Source organism: Pecten maximus, chromosome 7, assembly GCF_902652985.1.
Source record: "Pecten maximus chromosome 7, xPecMax1.1, whole genome shotgun sequence".
Taxonomy (NCBI): Eukaryota; Metazoa; Mollusca; class Bivalvia; order Pectinida; family Pectinidae; genus Pecten; species Pecten maximus.
In genome coordinates, this window is record NC_047021.1 from 36,756,803 (window position 1) to 36,778,176 (window position 21,374).

Genomic DNA, 21,374 nt, shown 5'->3' on the forward strand with positions numbered 1-21,374 from the left:
AAAATATTAATAATAATATAGATTTGCCTGGATACTCTCATAAAAGCACGACGTACAAGGCGAATCACACGTGATACGGTAGAGTTAGCGTCTTCTGCTTCATCGAAGACACCCACCATACCTATCTAGGTCACGACAACACCCACCATACCTATCTAGGTCACGACAACACCCACCATACCTATCTTGGTCACGACAACACCCACCATACCTATCTTGGTCACGAAAACACCCACCATACCTATCTAGGTCACGACAGCACCCACCATACCTATCTAGGTCACGACAACACCCGCCATACAAATCTAGGTCACGACAACACCCGCCATACCTATCTAGGTCACCACGACACCTACCATACCTATCTAGGTCACGACAACACCCACCATACCTATCTAGGTCACGACAACACTCGCCCTACAAATCTAGGTCACGACAACACCCGCCATACAAATCTAGGTCACGACAACACCCGCCATACAATTCTAGGTCACGACAACGCCCACCATACCTATCTAGGTCACGACGACACCCACCATAATAATCTAGGTCGAATCCGGGTAGAGTCACAATCTCAAATGAGAGTTGGTGTGATAACGGATCCACTAGGCATATCAACAAGCATAAAACGCCTCAGACTTCATATCGCATAAAGACATATAATAAAAAATATAAACCCTCGAAAAGTTTATCGCGAAAACCACCATGTAATCCTCACATCCTGAAACCGTCCTCAAATATCTGTCTACAGTAAGTCATAAATCTTATCGTCTCCAACCACATCCACTTTTAAGCAATATGATAAATGTAATATCTACAATTTACAAAAACGAAGAAAGTCCATGTTCTTAACGTTATGGTCTTGTCTTCAAAACTTCAGCAGAAAATGTTATTGACTGCTTCTTAAAAGCAGTGCATTTAGGTTGTGTGCTGGTCCCAACCACACAACGAACACATAAATCGAGAATCAATTTCATGGAAAGATGATGTCACTATTTGTGTTCATAATTACAAATCTAAAATAATGCAATGTCAAAATACATATTTATATAACTTGATAGTCTCTCCGACAATAATGATAGCAATTATACTGTTTTAATCAGTCAGTAAAAAATAATGGAACAAAATAAATCACGACTCGATAGTTCGACCAATTTTGCGACGGTTTCAAAAATTGTTTACGAACTAAAAAGCAGCAAACAAATGCTTTAATATAAATTTCGAGTATTTTTTTAGTTATATTACGTATTGTGTCGGTCATGGTGTATTTAAGTGTAAAGCTGCCTTCTCTGATACTCGACATCTTGAAACGACGATTCCCTGATATGTACACGACAGTGGAATCCTTGCGACTAAGGTACACCAGTATCAAGTAAAAACTGACATTGTAACACATGCCTGCAAGTCAGTAGATCTTAATAGTTCAAATCACTGTTTTTATATCTGATAGGGTGCTAAAATAACACAGTCTATGAGATATTTTTACAGTCGGAACATAATCAAACAGAGAAAAAGGGTATATAAAGCAAGTATGTAAAACCGTTCTGGACACCGTGTGATGAAGAGCATCATCAATGCATATTTTAAATATAGTACGTATTGCATCTTTGGGAATGTGAATAGTCACACCTAACGGATATTCATTATGGGATATTTATAAAAGACGACATTTATACGGATAATACTGCTATTGCGGTGAAAGAATAAGCCTGCCGACCCCGCGGGACGATATTGTATGAGGCGACAAATGTGGAGCACCTTATAAATTCGAGCGAAACATCGAGTGACTCCTATTTGTAGGATATTAATATACTCTAAATATAGTTCCTCGAAACACCTAACGGGATATGGTATAATTACAAAAGATGATATTCAAATGTGTAATCCTGCATTTTAGTTGATAGAATAGACCAACTGATTTCGCCAGACGGTGCTGTATCAGGCTACTAATATGGAGAACATTACATATACTGTCAATTCGCCAGCGTCTCCTGTTTATGGAATATTGATTTACATGCTGGTCCATTGCAAAATTTCGGACATCTGTCCTTTCATTTGCCTTACATTTTTGACAGTCTCCCTCATGAAAACGTCTTCGAATAATCTTCGAAGTTCCAAATCTTCAAACAAAATGCCTCCGCATAAAATGGCATTGATGACAAATGATCAACAAAGGCTCTTAAAAAACAAATAACATAAAGATATACAATACAACAAAACTCTTTTCTTTCGAAAAACAATCGTATTGTCTGCATTTACTACCGTGCCCGAATCTCAGCCGTCAAAAAAACAACTGACGTGGGCGAAATAGAACTCCTAATTAAGTCAATGGCAATGTCGCTAAGCTATCACAGCCTGTTATTCTTCGGAAGAAAATCTTCACGATATTAAATTTACGCTCTGTTGTATTTTGGCTGATATGCTTACGCTTTCTAAATTTTACTGACAGAACGTTGATCGTTGATGCGTTATTGAATGAAATAAATAACGCCAGACAATTTTGATTATACTATATCATCTCACTGGCGTGATTTACCATTGACGGAAAACGTCACGGGATTTCTCTCTAACCACATATTAAGCTGGATAGCATGTCTGACCCATTACCATGGTAACGACACCAATTCTTCTGTACCGTCTTTTCCTCTGAAAAGATTTTCTGCGTGCAATGCTAACTGCATAGCAATGTTAGCTCAATATTTCGCACTAATAACACAAAAAATATGGTTTTTGGTTTAGTTCAAAAACCGTTTTAAGGTTTATTGTTAAATTTTATTGTTTACATGTTGGGAAGATGTGAATTATTGCTTTCAGTGACTGTGAATCTTTACCAAACGACTAAAACCATAATTTCAATATTATGCTTACATTTTGAATAGCTTCAATGAAAAGAACGACATATGCAAATAATTATCTTAGCGTCACGTGATATGTCTCCTCATGATTGGTCATATATCGGTGACATCACTTCCGGCTAAAGCTATTTTACACTAAAGTTCTAGATGATTTATTGCTGGCGGGTAAAGGAATAAAAGAGTGTTTGGGTTTTTATATTTATTTATTTACTAGTTTGTTTTTTTTCTTTTTGCATAGACTATATCAATATTTATTTCCTCTTATGGCTATTGATCAATTTAGAGTAATACAACTAGAATCAAGAATAAATATAATTGATACATAGCTAATACGTTTGTAGAAACATTATAAGATGGAAAACACACAATATCGTTTTGCTGTGTATGTGCTGCAATATAATTAATATAAAATACTTTATTTCAATGTTTTGTATCATTAAGCATTTATATCAATAAAGTATGATGAATTAAACTTCACTTAATGTGATAGTTGGAAGCCAGAGAAAAAAATCCTATTAGAAACACATTAAGCACAAATACATGTCTTGGCCTGATTACTGAATATCATTGTATTTCTCTCTGAAACAATTACATTTTAATTGCATGACATTTACGTTCTACGTTTTCATAGATTTCAATCAAATTAACTAATTAATTAAATCAATGAAATAAAATGAGTGGGCTATAATTACAAAATTTATAATGTTGATTTGATAAACTAGTAATTTGATAAATTGAATATTTCATGAACACTGATACCTTTTGTTTCAATCTTAATTTGATACGTTAAGAAAAATGTTTTCATATGCACGCTTGATATTTCTCTGTGCAAGAACCATATTCACCTCGACAATAAATTGTCGTGTGACGTCACAATATAAGTGATACCACAGCAACAGAATTCATTACCAGTTAAATGAAATGTGCTACAGTATAACATGGCAAAAGCCACTAAATACTTATCCCCTCTCACATACTATTCAAGATTTTCCACTCCTCGAAGTTTTGACATTTTGTTAATTTTAGCAATTCCAGTCAGGAAATTGGCATACATACCCTAGAGTCCAGTTAGTACGACTGGAATAGAAGGTCACACAGACTGCCTGGACAATAGCGGTCAATCCCAGGAGGATGAAACTCCAGTTAGTGGCGTAAATGAGGTAAAGCCATCTCCTATCACTGTAAAACACTTCCGTCTCATACATGACGTCTGCAATTATCCAGCCCACCATTCCCGCGGCAATTACCAGTCTGTACGCCACATATATCTTCTGGTTAATAGGCCACTGGAAGAATAAAGATATTTAAATCAGCTAATTCAGAATAGATTTATACTGAAACTGTTTCCAGTGATAGTTCGTCTAACAATGACATAATACTGTGGTGGATCATATTTTAGCAAGCTCTAATTTGTGCGCATCATTAATATAAATGATATGGAACAAAAACAATACATGAATGTAGCATTAACTGTAACTGTAATTGAAAATATAACTGCAGTGACGAAAGCTCTAAAATTAGAATACCGCGTAAATAAGAATACCGCGTAAATAAGAATACCGCGTAAATGTAAACATGAATTCAATGCTAAATAATAAATGGTCGGCATATGAACAAACAGGTGCTCATAGCAATGACGTTACACGTGCGCTTCTGAAAGGACACCTGCCCCGGAACATAATTATTTTTATTCAACAATGTCATTCATATTACAGTCAGATGGCTGCTTAGCAAGCAGACTTTCTAGAGTTAATTCCGTTGGTGAGAAATCCCCAATTAAGTCACTGAGTTATGTGTCAATTTTAGTGATATTTTAGTGATATAACACAATGGACTAAGTCATCAATCTATTTTAGCCCAACTTGAGTGATATTTTAGTGGAATAGCACAATGCGCTAAGTCATTGAGTCATTAATCTATTTTAGCACCATCCTAAATGATATTTTAGTGAAATAGCATAATGCACTAAGTCATTGGGTCATTAATCAATTTTAGCACCATCCTAAATGATATTTTAGTGAAATAGCATAATGCACTAAGTCACTGAGTCATTAATCAATTTTAGCACCATCCTAAATGATATTTTAGTGAAATAGCATAATGCGCTAAGTCACTGAGTCATTAATCAATTTTAGCACCATCCTAAATGATATTTTAGTGAAATAGCACAATGCGCTAAGTCACTGAGTCATTAATCAATTTTAGCACCATCCTAAATGATATTTTAGTGATGCAGATCAATGCATTGATTAACAGCGTCAGTTGATTACATTCAATAATCTGCCGTCCAATCACATCTGAATGGCACATCGAACTACGACGTTTCATCCCCTATATGCATGAACCTAATAAACTATTACAGTGAAATTTCATTTATACATGTATAATCCATATCAAGACAGTACACCGTTGTTAATGATGCTAGTGATATCTATACAACAAATCGACACTAAACATTGGATACAACTAGAAAACACTACTGAGTGATATCTATGACATCTTAACGATGATTATTTCAGTGAAAAAAAACAACATTTTATTATACAATAAGTTCCTAGACTGATTAAATCACACATGGACATCGTCCTAATGTAATATTCGCGTGGGCTGATACCATGTTTGTTAAATTGAGTAATTCTGCAATACATGTAACTCATACATTCACTTAACCAATAATGGGCATCCTTGTGCTGTCATTTTCAGTAGGCTGATGCCATATTAATTTTGATAAAATACAGTAATTTAACACCACATGTAGTTCATACGTTGACTAAACCATAAGTGGACATAGTCCTTGTTCATATTCCAGGGAGGTAACAATATGAACTCAACTGCAAATTAAATAATAAATGGACACTCTCATGAAACTAAATCGTTGTTTTGCAATTGTGAAACAAGTTATGCCAACTTATAATAATCACGCTTGTTGGCCCGGATACTGTGAGAAGAAACCGGGAATCACACGTTGTCAGCCGTACGGCTCCATAACTTTATTTACCGATCAGGGAATCGAGCCCCGGACGCCTAGGTTAAAGGCAAGAATGTTACCACTGTGCCACCCGACCACCAAATATTCGTTATTTTCGAGAATTAGACTGCGATTGGTTTTGTTTGCTTTCGTATTGTTCACGTCATAGCGACAACAATTTGTGTATATCTCCCTGTGATAGCGTGGAAATTGATGCCGACTTTACAGAGCTACCTCACTGAAGCATGTTGCCGAAGACACCCTAGCCTGACATCTCACCGGATACATTAAACTGACAACGGAAGAACCATTTGTCCCACTCCCATAATGCCGAGCGATAAGCAATAGTAGCAACTATCCTGGACCCTGGTATGTCTCGATCAGGTGACAGAACCCAAAGCCTTCCTCACAGAGACTAACACTTAATTAAATGCCAAAAGTGAGGCAGTGTCATGGGAGACTTTAGGAAGAAGAGAGCTGTTTAGAAAGAAAATATAATATCCCAAATTTAGTCGCCTCTTTTGATCATGCAATGGGGGTAGCAGGTACAATTTTTACGCCCTACCTGCAGGAATTCGAGAATGATATGCAAAGAAATTAATACTTATCAAGGAAAATTAAGTCATTTACAGTATTTTCGCGAAAACCCGCGAACATTTGAGCCATCGTAAAAGACAACCTTAAATGTATGATACACATTACTGTGAAGACAAACAATTTAAGACTAACCAACATGTGTTCATACCCGACATATGGTCAAGAATGAATAATATATACATATGATATATACGTATCAGCATACAGTAGGTCCATATATCATATGCATTATTACACAAACAGATAAAACACAGGCTTACGTGCAACGAAATCAAGTCGGGATGTCAATACATTTACGCCAAGTGTCATAGTTTCTAAACGATGACAGTAATAAATATTCATAAGTAGACAGAGTCATGAATATTTCATAACAGGGTTCTGCATGAATATTCATAACTACCCACCTAACACAGACAGAAAATCCGTTTACAGGGAAAAAATGAATTTCAATTTGGTGTAGTGATATATGTCCTTTAGACTGTTTTTGCATAAACATTTCGGTAATAACTAAATAACCGATTAACATGAAGGTTGTGGATGTAAATCACAAATAGTCATTGAACGATAAATAATGACCTAGATACATATTTATCATGTGAGCCAAACGAATACAAATACAGTTAAATTTTCTTTGAACTGTGTCCCTGATAATTATTTTTTGTGGTGGTCGTACCAGAATTTGATTCGGAAACATACATTCTAATCTTAGTTTCAATTGACTTTTAACACCGGTAGATATTCATTCATATTATTTTATTAAATCCATGATATTTAATTGGAAAACCGGTAGATTCTACGGTCGCCTCCTAACCACATTGCAGCATTCTAAATATTCAAAGTATACGGATTTAATGCGACTATACTGTTAGAATGTTATCAGGTATATCATTTTCAAAAAGTATTTCGTATAACGAACACTTTTCCTTAATTATGAAAGATGAAAGGTTTCCGTAACACTGTTTTGCAAGTGCAAAACAATAACGTCAAAATTCGGGAGATCTTACAAGAATGCATATGTTATGGTTTTAAGCAGCATTCTTTACAAACATCAGCTGTGGTAAACGGTGCTTTAAAACTCGCAAACAATATGTTAATTAAACAGTTTTGCGGAATAGGCCTGTGTATCTCTATTTCCTAATCTCAAATAACTATTTATTAGAATTGATATGTACTATTTAAAAATATAGTCGCTTTAAGTACGTCTCCAGGGATGGTGTATTGATCAACTAGATATTTCGTGGAATACAAATGAGACGTCATGTTGGAAATGTCCGTGTTGTATGGTTCTCATACTGTCAGGATATAGAACAACTGAGTCTGTATGATTCTAAATTATCCCAGATAGGTCGGAAATCAAAATAGGAATACCGACGGGTAAGCAATGAAAACATGTCTAGCTTAAAATTGACAGGGAGCATTTATACACAGACTTTTGAGTAACTACAAGGCGTTCTGGAAGGATAAACGCCTAACATGGTTGACGAAAACGCCGCCACCAGGCAAAGAAAACTACACTTCGAAATTCATATCAAACTCGGAAAAGAATATTTACCAACAAGATCATGACGCCGACCATGAATCACATCATCTTCTGAATTCGTTTTTGACAAGTAAAAATTGTCGGGTAGATTCGTGAATATGTCGATCAGATATAGGCTAGATATCTTGAAATTACGGACAATACGAACTTTACTCTGTCTTTAATTACAACGTAACCTGAAGGGATAACTTACAACTAAGCTGTATGACATTCATGATATTTTTACTGTATTATTGTTAATATTCCATTTTTTTAGATAGCAGTATTACTGCTTTCAGTTTATACGGTGTTCACATGTCCAGTTGATATCAAATGAGAACATGTCATGACTTAGATATAACCAAACTTTGCATAGCGGGTTCCGCCGATGAAGCCACAAACGCTCAGCAGAACACGATTATCGTTGAAGAAATATTTCTTTTGTTCATACTTGCCCCCGTTTTATTGATTTTAAGTTCGAATTACGGGTTTGTTTGCAAGTAGTCTACATCATGTCTATACATAGCTAGTATATAGCCTTGTATTTTCTATATATGGATGTTCAATCACATTTTACATTGACTTCCTTTAGAATGTGTATTTGCTTCGCCTTACAAACTGATCGTTCGTTATTCCTAGAAACGGAAACGTCTCTGACCTTGACACGTGTTTGCGCGATTGGTGTTGAGAGCTGACTGCTGTTGGGATTCGTAATTTGCAATCGCTTTGGACCAATCCGTATCCCGTTTGACTTCGTCAATCTTTAATCAGGATCTTGCTGGTGTCTAAAATATCCAGCAATTCATTGTCAATTATCGCTTTGAAAGAGCACGCGCTGAAATGAGGTGAAGACATAATGCAGATTTCTCCTTCGGGAGACAAGATACGTTCTTCACCAAACCTGTTAGCATGAGAACAATCTCATAGAATTAGCATTGTTGTTAATGAATCCTGTTTTTATTCCCCAAGAGCTTCCATCTCACAAAATAGACTCCCTTTTGCAATTATGGCAAACAGCTCTCTGCATTGGTTAGTGTTGTTGCCCAGACAATGTGTTGTTGACGAAATCAGCTGTGAATACTAAAACTAGTGATAAAATCCTCACATTATTTAACGATAAACAGATTAGGTTCCTATAGGGAGGAATTATATTGACTTTCGTATATTGGAGCATTGTTTATGATTATACTAAAGATTCATAACTGGTAGACTTCTAATAAGAAGTATTATATACCGTAAATACCATATAATGAATTGAAAATTGCATCATGCAATTTCTTCTTCTTTCTAGGTTTTTAGTGATATTAGTGGCTAAAATGTGGAAACCCAGAAGGGAAACCTGGGAAATCAAAATGAACGTACGAAAATGTAGGTAGGTAGGTGCACTAATTGTCATATTAATATCAAGCAATTAGATAAATGTTAGATTTTGAATAGAAACAAAAAGAAAACAAAATTGTGTACATTTTTATTTTTAAACATTCTGGTTAACTTTAACATATGACGCCATATTTTTTATGAATATATGGTTACTGCATTTTTGGGGAAATCCCATTTCACATCGACTAAGCGAACCAACCGTTACTTGGGACAAGCCGCCAACAAAAACTGGTCGATGATGGTATTGTGGTTCCGTAACAGCTCCTCAGTTGAGTAATTCCTATTATCAAACAATCAACTATGTGCCATGATCGATGGTTAGGATTTTTGAGCAAACGAAACGACACACAGCAAACACAGAACCCGTTCTCAATTTCGCTCCATCAACACTTAATGCTATTGGGATTTAAGCTGCTTAAGGCGTGTGTATCGCTGTTGATTATCCACAAGTATTGTTAAACAAGAGATATGCTATTGCATGAGATATATTTTTCCTCAACCGAGGTGTTTCTGGTTTGTGATAATTTAATCAGCTATGTGTTTTTTTAACCCGTAATGGTGTCTTCAATTTTGAAGCTAAAAATAGGTGATGTATTATTGGTACTTGATTTTGCTTTTAACTGATAGAAATCTTGACCTTGTCAATATGATATTCATAGCATGTTTTTTATGGATATGAAGCCTGGGATGCTTAATCCTCATCTACTTATACTATTTCATTTCCATTCATGTGGATTGATTCTTCAGTTGACGTAAACTGTGTAATTATTATTTTTGTGTGGCTAATTATTTTCGCGGTTATCCCTAGCGGACCTAGTTCATATAAATTTCATGTACCACCGCCATATAAACATTCTACTTATATAAGCACTTCTATCCAGGTGTTTGTGTATACATGTACATAAAGCTGGATACTCATTTTCGCGTTATATTATAACCACCGCGATCATAGCAAAATTAAGAATCAACCGCAAATATATTATCAACTGTACTGTAAACTGAATCAAGGGTTTATTTTTGGTTCTTTTATTTATTTATTTTTTCTATTTCATTTATTAATACCTTTTTTCAGTGTGATGCAAAATAGGACTTAAGCGTCGAGGGAATAGATGAACAGACTACACGTTTCTTTACGAAGCTAATTTCCACTCTTCGTTTGATTTTATTCTTACGTCGAAAACAGGAGGAGTAGATCTCTTGAAAAGACCAATTTTTTCCAGTACATGTTTCTAGGTTGTTGAACCTTTCATACGGTAGCGTTAAGTCTCGACTTTTGACGCGATATTTGGAAAGCGAGGGAATGTTATAACACAGCGTTCATCAGAGTTAATGGATATATTGCTGTTTATCACTGCAGAGCCCACTCAATAGCGAAATCTGTTAGCAGCCTTATTTCACTGGATTAAGTATTTCTTCACTATTAGCATATATATTAAATATTTTACGATTTATCCATCAGGAAAGGTGTCGCAATTCATTTCTCGAAGAGTTAATAAAAATGAACAGGTTTCACGAGCAATTTCTTGACGGATTAATTTGGAATACGAATTAGGTTAAGTGATTAGCCGAACGTTAACTACCAGCAGGAATTTCCATCTGCAGAAATGGAATCATATTATGTTCGACAGGATGCGAGGAGTTAGAACATTTTGAATTGTGGAAGCTATTTCGTGTTCCTCCGCGTAAATGAGATACAAGATAAGTTGATATCAGCGATATAAGGAATAGAGTTATAGCACACTTTTACAAATAAGGTGTGTCTGTGTACTAGCCACCAATAGGTAGATTCATCAGCGAAAATTGTCAGTATAAGAATGCTTCTTAAAATAAAGTGAATATCCAAACAACAGCGTTCACTTTATCTAACAAATATGTTTTTGTTTTTTTTTTCTTTTCTTTTTTTTTTTTCTTTTTTTTAAAGTTTTTTAGGTTTTTTTTTTTTTTTTTTATTGTTATTTTTATCATTTATTTTGTTTTCAACATGTTAAGTATTAAATAATATCCATTAATTTTAAAATATATGTCCGTACTTTAATCCAAATAAGAGGGTGTAGTATGTTCAGAAAGGTGTATGGACCAGAAATAAGTTCGTGTGGAAGAAATATATGATTCAGGAGAAAATATATTTGAATGTCAATAACGTCTGTAATTGTTCCTGCTGTTAGTATTGAACTGTGTTCCTGTTATCAATTCACAATGGTGACTGTCTGTCAGTTAATGACAGGAGATGGCAGGGGCCGTTTCAATCACACAACATGTCGCAGTTTCTGGGGAATATGTCATGCACTGTACTGTGTGTCCAGTAACCTCGTATTCAAATGCCGCGAAACGAGTTCATCATGGTGTCGTCTGCTCCCGGGAGATATATCAGAATGGGATTGTTTATTCGATTTTGTGGTACCATGCCCTATCGAGCACAAGCTTGTCTGTCAATCCTTTTCCAGTTATCTATTGGAACTTCAAGCTTGCCTAGTGCCAGCGTACCCTCGCTCATTTTATTGGAAGCGAATAGTGAAATTACAACATCACCAAAGGAAATGAAGAAACGTTTAATGTAAAATGGTATTTTAGAGAATAAACTCTCTGGCACTAAATATGTCCATTTGACTTCGTATCTATGATCGGCCAAGCACATCTGCATATAATTCGTTTTCTTATATTTCACGAACGCAAACTTATCGTTCTAAAGATACTGCCGAATTTTCCTGAATCAAAATTTATTGAATCAAATCTTATTTTTCAACACTTGATAACCAGGTTTTTTTAACTGATACTAACAACTCCTATTGGTCCGATTGGCAGTGCTCAATAGATGAACACCCGAGGAAACTGGTGCAACTGGGGAAACCCAAATAGTCAGACAGCTGGTCACTTTTTTTCCACGTCCGATCGGGGTATCAAACCTTGTTTTTTACAATCATTTTTGCACTGTGTGAGCTTTAATATTCAACTGACGATCCATAATAAATTACGGTACACCCGTATGTAATCAAACAAGCCAAGTGTTCTAATGCTATATTTCCTTTATACTGCAACTAGGACGTAAAACTTATCGTGCCTAATATCCTTTTTGACCCTTTCTTGCTGTTGGCATTAGGATGCGTTCTATCATATAGCCAACACAAATCAGAGTCGATGACATTAGTACCTGCTGCTCACTGCTTGATGCTCTGCATTTAAGCTGGCGGTAAGGACTTGTTGATCCGTTATCGTGATATTGTGAGCTAGAGGTTTGGCCAGGTGTGGCATTTCATTGTGATGGTACTATAAACGCATCTGGCAAAGCCTTCCACGTGACGTAAAACTATAGATCGCGATTTCCACTTGATCTGCAGATTGGATATGGTACGACTTTTATCAATTTATTAAATGAGTTTCAATGAGTTTAACAATTGCAGTACGACACTGACAAGAGTTCAACTTTTATGTATATATATATTGATAAGAGCGTATCTCTTGAGCGTCGCAAGAGGATAATAATAGTTAAACATAGAATTAACAGATTAAATAAAAGCTACCAATACACTATGCTGTGAAATATAGAAACTGGAAGCAATAGTCCAGTGGGTGGAGTATATCTCCCGATTTGACTGGATCATCTACAATCGCTGTTCGCTTTTTTGCGCTTACAAACAAATTGCACTTGCAAACAATGCCAAGCGGAGGATAGAAACACTATAAAAAGCAAGGCATTCCAACTCTTAATTAGATATTTTCACCAGTCACTGAACCACTTTTGAGAAAAATTCAGATATTCTCATTTGTTTAAATTATCGAAGTAGAACTTGTCGTAAAAGTCAAAATTCTAATATTTATATCGAAATTTCCCCATAAGACAAACACGAGTTCAGAAGAAATTATTTCCTTTTTTGTGAATTTTATATAACAAATACACAGGTACGGCACTATGAAGTATGTCGTATTTCGAGTGATGGTAAGATGATAACGTCACCATCGAGACACATATCTGACATTGTATCTATATGCCCATTTTTCTAGGATAGAAATAAATGCCTCTTACGCAACCGAAATCAGGTTTATGATTTGCCATTCTTGTCTTCCATTATACTTTAAAACGCACTCATAACACTATACATACATTACTCATATTGATACAGAGGCCTATATCGTCCCTCACCGGAATAATCTCAACAGGATCTTTACCGAGAGATATTTTAATCTCAACACGATCTTTACCGAAATATATTGTTGTTGTTGTTTTTGTTGTTCCTCTCAACAGGATCGTAGTAAACATGTTAATTCTTTTGATGGCAGTCAACCATTGAAAGGGATTGAGAATCAGTCGTCCTGTCCCGCTTTACTCTGACTTGGGATCTGTATATCTGACGTTAGCTGTGAGACAACCTTTTTTTGCTTATATTATTTTGATCACGAAACGAAACTTGTAATAAATAATATCTGAATGAACATTCAGGAATAATATACCCCATGTAAAGCGCATTTGTGGATTTCTCTCATCTTTAATCAACCAAGTGTAACCACTTATTTGCTGTTAACTCTAAGATAAAACACCAGTCTGTTCTGATCTGGTGCATGTCATTGAGGAGATTACATCAAAAATAAATAATGGTTGCTGTCATCAAACTCTTATACGTATATCTGTATTCGTATACCTCTGAATGTTATTACATCTAATAGAACTGTCCTATTCATTAACAGAGATGCATTCAGGATATTTACCGGTTTTATGTTGTATTTTGTATGTATGTTTGCTATCAATGTTATGAGATACATCTCGATGAACATTCTAGTCTTGTATATCACCTAACGTTGATCTACCACATGGCTGTATCTACAGAGTAAAGGGAACACGGAAAACGTAACATTGAAGAACTCTATTGTTGATTTAGGTGATTTTCATTTTATTAATTTCTTTTAATTTATTTTATTTTTTTATCTATTATTTTATGTTACTTCAATAATGAATTGCCCCTATACGTTTCGGATAAGACTACGTCTAAACATGAGCTTCCCCATAAACTAACAGTGTTACCATTAAAGAAAGAAATAACTTCTGGGATTGTTTTGACCATTCAATCTTTGAACAGAAACTTCATTTGTGTATTGTGTAAGTGAAGTAAAAAAGGAACACATATTGACTGAATTTCAAATCAAATATTCGCAAATTACGAAATAACAGTTTCATCTTCGCATTAATTCATAATTAGTCAGTGTGACTATTTTAACAATCAACGATTCCATGTGGTAACAATTTAGGCACGAGCAAAGGTGAGTTTTGTTAGGATTGTGGTGCAAGGTATTCTGAATGGAGAAGAGAGTATGGCGCCGTACTTAGAAGCGGTATAAGCTGGTGGGCTTGATGACCTTAAAAGAGAAAAGCTCATATCATCTTCATAAATTTGTTATTGGTAAAGCATTATTGATTGTAGTCATGATGCTATGATTGTGCGGGGGATGATTGCCGTTCAGCAATGAATGCAGATTACCTCTTAACAAGAATCGGGCCAAAGCTCTAAGGTGGTAAATACATCCCTAAAGCCAGACATTCGAGAGAGAAAATGCACATCTTGAGTAAAGAGAATCCAGGCAAATGAGAAAAAATGATTGCTCAGATGTTTAATACTGTGGAAGTAGTGGTTTGAAAGGACATTAAGAATGGAAATAATTGATAAATTTTGCTACTTTGTCTACTTGAATGAGGGCAAACTTCAGAGTCATTTTAGAACGTAATTTTAATGACATTTTCTATGTCAGGAACATTGGCAGGATCACCTCCTAGTCCATATACCGGACACCGGAATAGGTCAATGATAGTTCCTTGTGCTTCACGTTCAGTTCTGAATAATGCACATTAACCGTGCGTTCCTTTATCGGGTTCGTACCAGTTGTACCGGTACGAATCTGATGTTCTGATAATAGAACGCGCTGTATCAGTAGAACCGAACCGGTTCTCTTGTGGATCGTACCACTTGGATCCAAGATGGCAGAACTGTTGTTCACTGGACATGATACCGTACCTATTTGGTACAACTGTTACAAACCCGATAATGGAGCACACGATAAGCGTCTTTAAAAACAAATCTAGACTTTTGCGTGTCACGACGTAAGGACATAGCCCATAAATTCACTTCCAGAGCCAAACGCTTATTTCGAAAGCTAAAAATAGACAGTGTCAAGGGCAACAGTAAACGTTAGAAGGATATTCCAAATATATCTATATAATTATTACAATTGCATTGCCCTACCCTGCGGGGACAGCTTCTGAACAGATTGCCTTTCTTAAATAAGTAGTATGCAAACAAAATATGGTTATTATCTGATGGCTAGAGACAATGTATAGCAAATTGCATTCTAACAGAAGGTTTTGTCAATTCTCTTAACATGGCATCATTTTTAACTATATTTAGAACGTTTGTTTCATTGATGAAATAGAAAAGGATAACCTACTCGTTAAATACAAGTAAAAGGAGAGGAAATTGAACGACTAGACTGTGACTCGAACCCTTGACCTCTGACCGCTAGACAGACGATCTTAACAATTCCACCTGGTCACCGGCGTTCAGCCCAGCACGGCCACGCTCCGCTATATACGTAACACACATGTAAACTTTCTTTATATCCAAGTTTCATCGATGGAGATCGAACTATGTTTTTATCAACATTTCTATTATCTATTCTAGCCAAATGGCGCTTTGTTACTTTAACTGTTAATATCAATAAGGAAAATGACATTCAAAAATGGATGGAAAGGAATGCCAAAGTAGACATCTAATTAACTATACATGCAAAATACTCAAAAAGAACAATATATAAGACGAATCCAACTTTCCAATGGCAACCAAACGGGCGTAATGGTCTCCTGCAGACTTTTAACGGGTTTTTTTTTTAACGTTTTCACGATATTATACACATTTCTATGGAAAGTGCCTGACAAATGTCAAACTCCTTCTAAACCTTTACTGCACGCATTGACCTTTAAAACAGATTGATAACAAATAAAACCTAGACCAGTAAAATCAAATAGTGGACGATATCAGTCACAAAACGTGTAGAGTCGTATATTTCATGTATTTTAACGACACAGAGTTGTTTGTTTCACCGTATAACGCAATATTATCTCGTATATACAACAGAAGTTTTGGTCACTCTTGGCGTCTAAAGTCGTACAAAAGAACCTAGTTTTCGAAACCTGATATCCATCAATTAGGCATTGGGGCTTCTCAAATATCATGTTCTTTTCTCACGCAAATACAATTGTTTGCTTTGTTATATAAATTCAAAATGTCTTCGATTTGGTATTAGGGTTTCTGTCATATCACATTCTCTCCTCGCGCAAAGACAATGTTATTCTTCGATTCAATATGAAACTAAAATGCCTTCATTTACGACTGAAGTTAGGTATGGCTGCTCTCCTCGCGCATCGACAATGGTTTATTTAATTATATTAATTAAAAACGGCTTCATTTACGACTTCATTGGTTTATTTGTCATCGAGGAAGCAGAAGGCGCTTCCCTTTCCAGAACTCCTGGTCTGATGTTACATTACGGTATATATGGATCTATATTGTGTATATATATTGCCTCGTTTCAACGAATTTCAGGTCGATATTCTCTTGTAGATTTGTTCAATACTAAAACAAACTGACGTATCAGAGAGGCAGTAGTACACGTTTCGGAAGCATGTGATTTTACATGACTCAAGTCATGTCTTAGGTATGTATGTTTCAGTCGTTATGATATTGATTACCCTTTGTACTTTCTGTATACTGGTCCCGTGCTACTTATAAACTATATCCTTCACGCCTGCTGATACACAGCTGCTCAAACATCATGTGCATATATCGTCGAAATGTAAATACTTACAAATAGCTTGTAAGCTGTATTCATTATTTTATTATTAAAGTCTTTTATTGTATAAGTATAAATATATATGGCTATGTCCCAATGATACCTTTATGCATTGTATACAATCAAAAATGAATAAACGCCAGCTCATTCTAAAAAGAGTTGTTTGTCATTATTAAAGAAAAATCATAGAATTTTTTATTTAGGTCCGTCGATTAATGGATACTCAAAGAGCTATAATGTACACGAATTATGGGCTTTTGATATTTGGGACGATGTTTTAAGTATAAGTAGATTGTGTTTATACTGTTAATCTATGCAGTTCTGTGCCAACTAAACAACTAAAACAAACAAACAAACAAAACAAAGCCTCATAACAATGTACTGATTATTACAAAATGTAGTACGAGGGGTGGTCATGATCTTTAATGTGCATACTAAAACACTTTCATATCCATCACAAAAATACTTTTCATCTTTTGCTGTTATTTTCTCTCATCTATCTCCTTATTTACATATGGGTGGTGAGAAGGGGTGTGGCGATAGCTCAGTCTGTTAGAGCGTCGACCACGTAACCTCAGGCGAAAGTTCGCCACTCTCTACCGATGACGGTTTGTGTTTCTCAGGAAGGTGAGAAACGGGCTGGTCTGTGCTGTCTTGGTTGTGTCCTTAGGCAAGAGACTTTGTCCTAAGTGCCCTGGATGGCATGCGACGGACCTCTCTTGTGTTGTTCAGTGAGGTAGTTACCAAATACTACAAGGCGACCCCGCCTAAAAATGGCATGTGTGTTCACGTTGCAATAAACCAAACAAAAGCAAACAAGCAAACTAAATGTTTTGGGCAAAACAGAATTAAATCGGATCAGCGCAATTATATACAATACTTCCCGTCGAAAACAGAAACTGCAAGGAATGCTTTCAACGCCAAAAGTGACGAAATTAAATGTAGATTACCGCCCAAATATGTAAGTTTGCAGTATATATCAGAACTACGGTAAAGAAGACGTTGCCGGTAGGCGGTTTATAAAAAACGAAAGAAAAGATATAAGAAAATCTAACACTTGTTGCGTGCAAAAATAAGTTACATCAGAAAATCTTATTACATATTACACGGAGCCATGCACTTTCCATTTAACTCCAATTGTTCATTTAAACGGATGCATCCATGTACAAAAAAATCAATTTTCGGAATATTACCTTTTCTTTTTTTTTAATTTGTTTTCTGTTGGTTTAAGTCCTATACACAAATATTCATTGCACCAGTTTGAATGATGAAATTATCTATGTTCTATTCCGATGTATCCATGACACCGAACACGAGGTCGCGTATGACGTGTGCTAGTTTTCTAGTGTCTATAGGGTAGGGTAGTGAATGTACACGAGTTTTTAAAGTTATCCATGGGATGGAATGATCATGATGACCAGTCATCCTAGCTGACTTGACGTTTATACCAAATTCAGTCAAGATCCAACCACCCTTAGCACTCGTAGAAACATGAAAATGTCACCTTATGAACCTGCTCAAATTAAGCTACGCTACTGGGGTTTTATTTGCGGCTCTGAAGTTATTGGACATTTGAACATCAAATTAAGCTTCTTTCTGTGAGCCTCCTTTAGGACTTGATGTCCATACCAAATTTGGACAATATCCAATCGTCCTCAGCACTTTTAGCAGTATGACAGTAAGAAGTTTATCTGCATCTTTGTGTCCATATAAGGATGTTTCACTGGTAGTATAACAAGACAAATCTGTACAATGACAACTGTTATTCTAAGGCCACGGGGTCATATTCCAAAGCAAGGATAAGATAGACAAATATGCAAATATTGATATTTGTGTGTGGAGGAGGTATATAGTACATATGCATGTCCCAATAATGTTCTAAGAATCCTAGAAAATACATCGCACTTAAGTAGAAAGACCACCGGTGGATGGTATTCTGTATAAATTTTATAATCTGCCTCAGTCGTATGCTGTGCTGATATGAAATTATCGTCCAAATATTACTTCGAATTGAAGACATTTAAAGGTCGTGTATTGTTCATCTGTTGGAGTCACATATGTGACCTTCAAAACAAATAAAATTTAAAGATAATAATATCACTAGCAAGTAATGTTACATATTATATATTTTTCCTGTAACATATTAGATCTTTGTTGGAATATATCGGATTTTTTTTCAGCCAAGTGACCTTCGAAGAATGACATTATAACTTATATGTAAAACATGATCTGATTTGCGTTTTTGTCATCGCATTAATTTAGACTGTAGCGGTTGTTAAACAAAATCTAGTGACATGTTAACTGACAATTGTTTTTGTTAGTGGTACTAGGAAAGCTTACAACCATTCACAAACGAAGTCACGTCTGGCGTTGGTTGACAAAAGAAAATACACTAAGTAAACTTAGATACCAATACTGGAGCCGCAATCAGACAATATGGTCAAAATCGAGAGCTTTAAGTTAGATCACGAATACAATTATGCATTCGCATTCCATATGAAGCAGAAATATTCAATATAGCTAGAGTATAAACAAAAGTTTGACAATGCGAAGGGAATAGATAAAGCAGAAATATTCAATATAGCTAGAGCATTAACAAAAATTTGACAATCCTGCAGAACAGTATTTTGCGAATTAGATTCAAAACTACATCCAAAACAAGAGGGAAATCCAGACAGATAGTAATTACGTGAAAAATATTTAGATTTTTTTACGTCAACTCAAGGAAAACATCTTAGCAAAGCGTGGATCAACAGCATGTATATCTTTAGGGGGTGACACACGTAAATCTCTATTGCTGGAACACACATCATGAAGAAGAAGATGGCGACCGTAAAATGTCTTCCGCATTGATTGTTTCCCGCTTGTAGGCGTAATTCTGACCATTATGTAATCCAAGATCGATGAACAAACGCTAATATATTGTAGTCTATCGTATCCGAGCTATTCCTATTGTTCGAACAAAGATTTCATAAAATCGATACATTGCTACAGGTCTGAGGGGATTTGAACAGACCAGAGTGTACAATAGTTTAAAGTGATTTAATGCGAGACCTGCAATAAAGATTTTTGTCTTTTCCCTAAATAAGGGTCGTCAAAGACAATGTATCCTTTGTTCCTTTAAGAGCTGTCTCATCTCTTTTATTACCATTGCCTTTCAGAAGTTTCTGCTCGGTCAGCTGGTTTGTAGAATGATCAACCGCTGTTCCCGCTTCGTGCAGACTAAAATAGTTCAGTGCAAAGAGGCACCATCAAATGAGCCCCGGTAAAACCACTAAACAGCCTTTATTTTGAGAAAAGATATTGCTATCAACACACTTATATAAAAGACGTACATGCCTTCATCATCCTGGCATGGCACCATTATTATGGTTATACGAAGTGTTTCATCCCATTGCAACCTACCTCGTATACTACTAGTAATATCTGATTTAACACAAGACATAATTGCTACCAATCAATTTGTTTACAATCAACATTCCATGTGGACTTTAAATCTTTAGATTTGTTCCGTGGTTTTCTGTTAATGAACCCTTTTTCTACTGCTCTTGATGGGCCTTAAACAATAGAAAAAAACCTCAAAGAATACCGACATTATATCGAAACCAAAATTCACATTCAAAATCAATCGATAAGCCAAGACAAAATATGAACAACATTATATATTTCCACGGAGATCATTGTAAAGGAGAAGGATAGTAAGACCAGGTACTTCGTAGAAGTAGCGTCTTCTGCTTCAGCAATGACATCCGTCCTATAAATCTAGGTCAAATCCTACTAAGCTCTCAATATCAGAATGAGAGTTAGGGTGACGACAATGTAAAACTAAAAAGAAATATTCCATATGTTAAAACACGAATATGCGATTAGTTTATAGTTAAATATTTACATTTTGGTGGCAAAGCCACGATGTAAACTAAGTAAAAAGATTTGCAGACTATCTGAGCATAACTGACACCCAAAACGTGATATCAATCCAAGCCGCGCATGAATATATTCACCCACCGGAACCACTTGTAACTAACGTTAACAATCATATGGCTCTATGAAAAAAACAACCCAGAACTACGTCGTTTTTTATGTTAATTAAAAAGAATAAAAAAGAAATCTTATACAATATTGTTACGCAAGTAATAAAAAGAATTGAACAGACTGTGTTTTTTTCGTATTATTTCAATACACTTTTTTGTTTGCCAATCTGCACGTGACAAATAAACTTTGAAAA

The 21,374-nt window shown here is 35.6% G+C and overlaps 1 protein-coding gene across 1 annotated transcript in view; it reads right to left on the reverse strand.

Annotated features, from left to right (window-relative positions):
• The window catches only part of LOC117330738 (protein rolling stone-like), a 39,451-nt gene that overhangs the window by 7,843 nt on the left and 10,234 nt on the right, over positions 1 to 21,374 (reverse strand). The window contains exon 2 of the mRNA XM_033889194.1: positions 3,928 to 4,141. Coding sequence (XP_033745085.1) covers positions 3,928 to 4,141 — 214 coding nt within the window. The remainder of the gene's footprint in view (positions 1 to 3,927; positions 4,142 to 21,374) is intronic.